At 42.4% G+C, this 8572-nt stretch overlaps 1 protein-coding gene across 2 annotated transcripts in view; it reads left to right on the top strand.

The window, feature by feature from the left end:
• Positions 1 to 6686: 6686 nt before the first annotated feature.
• Positions 6687 to 8572, top strand: part of LOC119316490 — a 4472-nt gene continuing 2586 nt past the window's right edge. Inside the window, exons 1-3 of one of the 2 annotated variants that reach the window (XM_037590814.1) lie at positions 6687 to 7354; positions 7460 to 7522; positions 7612 to 8562. In XM_037590814.1, the coding sequence (XP_037446711.1) occupies positions 6696 to 7354; positions 7460 to 7522; positions 7612 to 7699 (810 nt within the window). In that variant the 5' untranslated portion in view covers positions 6687 to 6695 and the 3' untranslated portion in view covers positions 7700 to 8562. Of the gene's footprint in view, positions 7355 to 7459; positions 7523 to 7611; positions 8563 to 8572 lie in introns of those variants that run through there. The other variant, XM_037590815.1, reaches the window with a different exon arrangement.

The raw sequence follows: 8572 nt of genomic DNA on the forward strand, positions 1-8572 counted from the left end.
CCCTGGCGGCGGCGGCGGCTTCAGGGGCATGGCGGAGGTGGCTGCGGTGGCTCGGGGGACTGAGGCGGCACCGGGTGGTCGGCGCGGCGGCGTATAGAGGAAGGCAGGGCGATGTGGGGCTCTCGCAACCGCAAGAGGAAGAAGGTGGGAGAGAAGGTGGGTTGTGTGTGAGCGTGGGGGTGGGTCGGGTGGGCACTAGTGGGGTAGGTGGTACGTTTTGTCACCGTGCAGTTCGGTTCGGGGCGCTCGCGCGATTCTTTTTTGTTAGCAGAAAAGCATTAGGTGTTGTTAGAATAGACCAACCCTATATATATACACATAAACACTATTCTGATCACGGGATCAGAATAATATTCCCATCACAACCTGAACTACCTGAGTAACACGTCTGAACTTCCCTTTGTACGAACACGACCTTCGGGATATCTTCGCAACCGTGGCTTCCCTCGTGAATTATTCTTGTTAGTCGTGTTATATGATGTTAGTGTAATCTAGAAACGTTTTTTTAGCAACTAAATACCGGTTTTAAATAGGAATCTTGCTCGTTGGCGGATTTTGCTCTCGGGTCATGATGAAATTGCATTTTTTGCAATTTTACTGCCTGAGTTGTTCGACCTGAACTTCTCCTAGTGCTAGGTTGAACTTCCGCCAACATTGCCCAAATGGGGCTTGCGATATACCGTTGGAAAGCTATGGACACCAGTATCATGACCCAAGTTAAATTTTTGGCAAAATGTAAGCGATCTAAGAGCAGTTTTGAAAACCGTTTTTTCCTCATACAAAAAACGTGAACCGTCTTTTCAATCGCATTTCTAAACGGGTTTATCGGAATGAGGCAAATAATATGGTGTTGGAAAGCTACTGCAAAACCGCTCCTTTCACATGTTGAAAGTTTTCTCTAATTCCCTACGGTTAAAGAGTAATTTGTAAAATCATAAAATTTCATAAACCGAACAGCCGAGTTCGTATTTTTGATGTCATTTCTAAACGGCTAATCCAATTAAGGCAAATGATATGGCGTTCGAAAGCTTATGAAAATGTGCTACTTTTTCATGTAGAAAGTTTTTTCTAATTTTGAACGGTTTAAGAGTAATTTAGAAAACGACACAAGTTCCACCGAGTTCGTATTTTCGATCTATTTTTTTAGTCTTATGTCCGAATGCAGCAAATGATATGGCGTTGGAAAGCTTGAGGAAATGCGAAACTTTCTGGTATATATTTGTTTCTCCCAATTCTTTACTGTTTTAAGTCAATTTTGAAAATGGATAAAAACGAATTTCCGCCATAATTTATACAAACTTTATCGGAATGGTGCAAATAATATACCATTGAAAAGCTAAGGAAAATGCGAAACTTTTTCATGTTGATGGCTTTCTGTTATTCCTAGCCGTTTTCAAGTAATTTCGAAAATGGCGAGATCATTCGTTCTGCCTTTATCGCGAAACAGATTATTCGAAAATGCACCACGTGAAGAACCTGAATTTCTCGGCATGTCTACTTGAACTTCACTCTGTTTTTCATGTGCTTTTTTTGCTCGTAGATCTCCATCCACTCACCGAAATTGAGCAAGTGATATACCGATGGAAAGCTGTTGTAAACACGCAACTTCCCCGTGTTGATCATTTTTTCATACTTGCGACGATTTTAAAAGTTTTTCATCTGATATTCATTCAGTGTAGTAGGTGAGCTTCCTAATGTTTTCACGTTGAACTTCCGTGACATATTTTCATTTGTAATTTTCTAATCAATTCGTCAGTGTTGCACAAATGATATTCCTTGTGTACAAACCTTTCTCACAATAATTTTTTTTAACTTTCTTCGACCGGACTTGAACTTATAAAAACAAAACTTTTAGTCTTTGTCTTTTAATTATTTTTAATAAAAATGCACACAGTGTAGTACGTGAACTTCTGACAGTTATCAAACTGAACTTCTCACGGTTACGTGAAAATATCTGAGTTTTTTATGAATATTAATCTGAATTTCTTAATCCTTTTTATGAATTCTGAAGCGCTCTATTTTTAAAACTTGAACTTCTTGTTATTTTATTTTTGAACTTCTTGTTTCCATTCTTTAATAACAAAGAAAATCTGAGTTTTCTATAATTATCGAACTTCTCCATCTTTTTAATATGGACTTCTTGAAATTTTTTTTCTTAATCTTTTTTATGAAATTTTGAAGCACTCTATTTTTAAAAGTTGAACTTCTTGTTATTTAATTTTTAAACTTCTTGTTTTCCATTCCTTAATAACGAACGCAATCTGAGTTTTCTATAATCATCGAACTTCTCCATCTTTCTAATTTGGACTTCCTGGTTTTATTTCTTTTCGTAACGGAAAAAATCCTACTTTTTGATAGACATCGAGCCGTTTCGTTAAATTTGAACTTCTAGTTTTATTTTAATAGAACTTCTTCATTATTTCAAATAGAACTTATTGGTCTTATTCTTTAGTAACCGGAAAAAATTGAGTTTTCAAATAAATATCAAACTGCTCTGCTTTTAAAAATTGAACTTCTTGGTTTTATTATCTAGTAACAAGAAAAAACTGAGTTTTTAATATGCATTGAACTACTTCATTTTTAAAAATTGAACTTCTTGGTTTTTATCTTTAGTACTAAGGAAAAATGCCCAAAATGACATTGTTTTTTGTTTTTGTTTTTTGAACTTCTAAATCCTAGGTTTTAATATATTTTGAACTTCTGTGTTATTTTTATCTGAACTTCACATTTTTTATTTTTTTAGTAAAGTTTTTGTTTTTGATTTTTAAATAAACATGATTTTGACTTTTTTTTATTTTTGATCTTCATGGCAGATTCTTTAATTCCTTTTCTTATTTCAACTTCATTTTATTATGTAGTAATGAGAAAACATCTAAGTTTTTTTAACCTTTGAACTTCTATCTTATTTTACTTTGAACTTCTTAGAGAAAAATATGGTTTTAAATAAGCAAACAATTTTGTAGGTTTTTACCTTTTAACTTCTAGGTTTTTTTACCTTCTCGGTTATTTCAAATTGAACTTCTACGTTGTTTTGACCTTCTCGGTTGTTGCAAATTTCTTTTTCTTTGAAAATCCATTTTTTATAAACTTTTTTGAACTGATGTGTTATTTTGAGTTGCCTTCTCTATTTTTTTTAAATGAGGAAAATCTAACTTTTTTAATAAATTGGATATTTTTTAGAAACAAGAAAAATCCAAAATTTTATTGAGCATCGAATTGCTCTGTTATTTTAATTTGACCTTCTTGGTTTTATTTTTTTACAAATAGGGAAAATCTATTTTTTATATAAACATCAAACTAATGTGCTATTTAAATTTGAACTTCCTAGTTTTATATTTTACAAAAGGAAAATTTTGACCTTCCGTTGTGGGATAGTTTGATGGTCTTCCTCCTCTTATTTAATTTGGTAGCAATGAACATTTTTAGTTTTCATTTTATTTTTTCTCTCTCCGAACTTGTTGTTCTAGATTTTTAGTCGTCTACGAGTTTTAGGTGTTTCACTTATGAAGGAACGCCCGGAATTTTTTATCCATGAACTAGTAGTGTTTTTTATTCTGATTTGCACACTTTGCTATGTTAATTTTTTATTTTTATGAACGAACACTTCTTTTTAAATTGTAATTGTACATGTTAAAAGCAGAGTGTGTTTTAAAACTTCTACTTAGTTTCAAGGGCAAAGTTTCTATTCAATAAAACACATCGGATTACACACCCAGCAAAGACACACGGGGTACCACACAGCAAGTACGCGTGCTACAATACACACACGCACACTGAAGTAGCCACGCCACACCAAGAGCGCACACACCAAAGCACACTAACACAAGCCCGTGTGTGGCATTTGAGTTGGCCCACAATCCTCCATCACGATGACGCTCGCCGTCCTCCGGCTCTCCGCTCCATAGTTGAACTTCAGCTATGCACACGCATACATGGATCCATCAAGAGTCAACACAATCTTTAGTTAATTTCTTCAAATTTTTGTTCTCCAGCACATGGCCTCCATCAATTGGCTCAATAATTTGGCATGGAACCACAAAGCCACAGGTTCTCTTTTGTTCTACAGAACGCAAGTGCAAAAACTTGCCAACTGTTCTTTTCTTGATTGATATTTTGTGTTCAATCTTGACTGAAGGTTATCTGAGAGGAGCACGAACGGAGTTGAACGACCTGCTGCGCCAAAGTTGAACGGCATGTGCGTGCGACACCAGCTGTAGGTTGTAGACCGCTATGGCAGCGTGCGGCCAGGTCCAGGTCGAGGCCTCTTCTAGCTGCAGGTCGAGGCCTCCTCCAAATGCATCTCTCTGAATAAATTGGGCGAAAAATTATGGAAAATATGCAATCAGTACGAGCATGGAAGAAGAAGGATATGGGCCTCGTCCGGGCACTGCAGCAGTGGGAACCGGGTGAGTGAGAGGGTGAACGTCCTGGGGCTGCATAGTTGAACGGCCGGAGGGGGCAGCGGCGAATGGCTTGGGTGCTGCAACGATGGGTCCCCACTGGGGTAAGGCTGCGTGGTGGCATGGCAGAGCCACGCCGCTGCAACAAACGAACACAGGCCACAGGGACAAACTTGAGCACAAACATGTCCTGGTTCCAGCCATGTTCCTGGCAGGCAGCAGGAGATGCTCTTTTTAACCGGATCCTGCCGCCAGCCTTCTTCCCAATCACCGTGATGGACCTTCACCGTGGCCCCGAGCTCCGCCGCCCGTCTCCATCACTTCAACGGATCTCTCCGGCCTCCAGTTGATGTCACGATGGCAGTTGGATGTGGGGTTCGCCGCAGCAGTAGGGGAAGAAGCATGGAGGAAAGGGTCTGGTGCAGCGGCAGGTACCGGCGGTTTGGGCCCTTGCTGCGGCGGGATCCGGAGGCTAGGCCCTGGTAGCGGCGGCAGGAATCCAGCGGTTGGGGCCCTGGCGGCGGCGGGAGGAAATGGCGGTTGGGGTGGGATGGGCGTGCATGATTAACATTTTCAAATGCATGATTAAAATTTTACAAACTTTTATGTAAAAAAATTCGATAATATGTACTTATAATATTTCCAATTTTTTAGAAAATAAAGTAATTAATTAAAATATAATTTTTTAGGAATAAATAAAATGTAAGTAAAACATAAAAAGATCATGCAATTACTGAGCCGGCCCAATACCTACTCCCTGCAGGCGAGCTGTGGCAGGACTCGCTGCGGGCAGCACATAACCACGCCCGTAGATCCTCTCATTAAAAAAAACACGCCCATAGACCCCACACGCACTACGATTTGCTGACAAGTCCGGTCCAGAAACGTTCGAGTTCACGAACGGGTATTATGCAACGATGCAACGAACCACAAACTATAAAGGATAGAGAAGGCGGCCTGATCGCTTAACAAGAGTAGTTGGACCAAATATCGATATATATATATGTATGCCCCTAAAAAAAGATCGATATATATAATCCCGACGGCTGCTGCGGCAAGAGCGAGAGATGGATGGCGGCGACATCGAGAGCGGCGGGAGCGGCGGCGTTTGGATGATGGAGGCGGAGCCGGACAACTGTGGTCGGTTCAGGGTTACGCTCGCCGTGGGCCTAGTGACTCTGTCTATTGTGGTACTCTCCATATACCTAATGGGTCCAGACGCGTTCGACCCTGCCGCTCCAAAACCGGAGAGCATGCTTGTTTACGTCGCCGGCATTATATGCCTCGTAGTAGGTTGCTGTTTCTTCCTGCTCTTTGGAAGTCTCATTCAGGAGTGGGAGCTTGGCCATCCCGAGGGACGTAGACTTGTAGATAAGTTGCTGATGTAATTGCACAAGTATACCTAGTACGTGTTGTGTTCTTTACCGATTAATTCTCACCCGGCCGGCTAGTATACAGGCCGTGTGTGTAATGAGATGTATGGTTCTTAGTGGCTACTGGATGATACAGAGTTTGCAGTCAGTCATAATCTTTTGTTGTTCCAGACTGTTGAGCGCTCTATACGCATGTACTTTAATCTCCTTTCATCTCATTAGCGTTTCTATACTACTATTGAACAAGAAAGCATTTCCATCGCTAAATGCACCCAGTCTAAGCTACATATAACTGTACGAATCAATTATCTTTATTATTAAAGGAGAATCAAACGTCGTGATGGTTCAACCTCTTCGTTTAGGATCCACGTCGTTTGCTCCCCGCCTCGTACTCTCCTCCCACCGATTTTTTTTAGCGTAAGTCAGGTTCCCGTAAAAAAGACCATTCGGTTAAGCAAAGCCAAAGCACATGTATTCCCCCTCTGGAAAAAAACCAGCCGGTTGAAACCCATCACGCACGTCCGCACGCACGTCTCGCCTCTATACCTGGCCATGGGCAGCCCGGCCCGGTCGGCCCGACCCGACCCAGCCCGGAAAAGGCCGACCCAGCCCGGCCCGACCTTGTCCATGGGCCGGGCTCGGGCCTAGGTTTTGAGCCCGAAGTCCGGGCCGGCCCGGGCCCGGACCCGTCGATTTCGCCATTTAACGAAGAGGCCCGGCCCATGGCCCGAGGCCCGATGGGCTTTTAGTGTGATGGGCCGGGCTCAGGCCCGATTTTTAGACCCGACGGCCGGGCCGGGACGGGCTCGGGGCTGGGTTTTTTGCGTCGGGCCAAGCAGCCCGGCCCGAGAAATGGCCAGGTATACTCGCCTCTCTGTACAGCTTACCGCCTCACGCACCCACGACTCCCCCTCCCTCTCCAATGCGTGTGGCGCTCGACGCTCCTGAGCCGCGCTTCCGCCGCTACCCCTGCCTGTGCCACCATCTCAAGCTTCCGCCACCGCGCAACGCCATCGATTTCCTACGCTACGACGTGTTCTCGAACGATTTTGGACACCGCGTCCTACCCTGCACCAACACCTCAAGCTTCCGCCGCCGCACGGCGCCATCGATCTCCTCCGTTGCGACGTCTTCTCGGACAATTCTCGGCACCCTAGGACATCACGAACATGGGGACATCGACCCGTGGTCAATTCCCCTAGCCGTCTGCCACCATGGCCAGAGAGGAGCACCATGGATGTACTTTGTCTCCCATGTGCCGGGGAGCGCAGCTGTACTTCCTCTCATGGATGAGCGCGGAGGGGTTGCGGGATATAGCCTCCAGCAACAACGATGGCGGCGGCAACGGCACCATCCTCACCGGACGATTACATGTGGCGCAGCGGCGGTGTCCTCTAGCCTCTCCCACTTTCTTCGTCAACACCAACAACGAGGTGGAAGCTTCCCAAGGCGGCCATGGCGGCTTGCCACGCCACCAGGCGATGTGCCAAGATGGGATCATTCTCTCAGTTTTGCCCTGCAGTTCCATGCATTGATTCATATCTTGTATTCTGCATGCAACCTGTTTGTCGATATGCCAAGGTGATATCGTTGATCTCCTAATCGATTTTCTCCGTGCATGTAGCTCTTAGATGGGCTGGTGTCTCTTCTTGGCATTAATCCTCTACCAACCTCCAACTTTGTCAGGCAAGGAAGCTACTGCTGCAAGATCAATTCTTCCGTCAGTTGCGACGCGGAGAAGTCATCAAGGTTCGTTTGCAGAGCTATTTAATCATACTTGTATTTTTTTTAACTCATCACAACTGATGCTTCTCTGTTACCATCGGTATCCTGACTAGGATCAGGGACTCAGGGTCTACAATACCATCAAAGTTGCCACCAGTATCAGTGCTGAGACCTCAATCAAGAGATAATGAGATTAAATAAGCTTCATCATTCCAACAGGGTCTGCGCACATTTACAAAAACAAAGTGATGTAAATGATTGGTAATTTTTTAAGAAAATAAGAACTGATCTTGCAAAATTATAGTAGACAAGAAATGATACTATTTTTGGTTTTCGACTTTAGGGAAGCCGAATATTTCTGCACAACAGGGCACATATATGCAGAGGAATTATTACACCTTTCTTTCCTCAGGTTTAGCATTTAATCAAAAATCATATTTTAATTAGAGCATGCGATTCTATTGTATCCTTCATAGTTTAGTGAAGCAATCTCTTAATGTTCAAAATAGCAAACAATTCTAAGATAGTTATTAATTTGGTTTAGATTGCATTTTGGAAGAAAAAGAATGAAGATTTTAGGCAGAATTACACATGTGGTATACCATATAACAGGCAACCTGCATTACACAAGCTCTAATAGGCCAATATATTTTATTGGACTTAAATATGCCATATTATTGATACTCTGGTTTCGAGGGCAACTAAGTGGACGTAAACTCTGACTCTGCTTTCGTACTAATATAGTACTATGAGTGACTTCTGCTTGGAGTTAATAATGGGGATAACGAAAAGCAACTTTTTTCTACTACAAGATACACAACAAAAGTTACAGGAAAATCTTGATAATGCAGAGTGTCTCTCTTTGATAGGGTAGTGTGTGTTGTTGTCAGCCTGATCTTTATGCTGGTATTCTTTTGTGGGTGCATCTATGCTGGGTTTGTCTGTTTGGTTGGTTTTATGCTGCCAAATTCTTTCATATTTTGTTTTTGGTTTATCTTTTTTGCTACACTTGGAGAGGAGAAAAAAAATAACCTGGGTAAACTTGGTATGGTTGTTTTGCTTTCCTGAGGAATG

Source organism: Triticum dicoccoides, chromosome 6A (assembly GCF_002162155.2).
Source record: "Triticum dicoccoides isolate Atlit2015 ecotype Zavitan chromosome 6A, WEW_v2.0, whole genome shotgun sequence".
NCBI lineage: Eukaryota > Viridiplantae > Streptophyta > Magnoliopsida > Poales > Poaceae > Triticum > Triticum dicoccoides.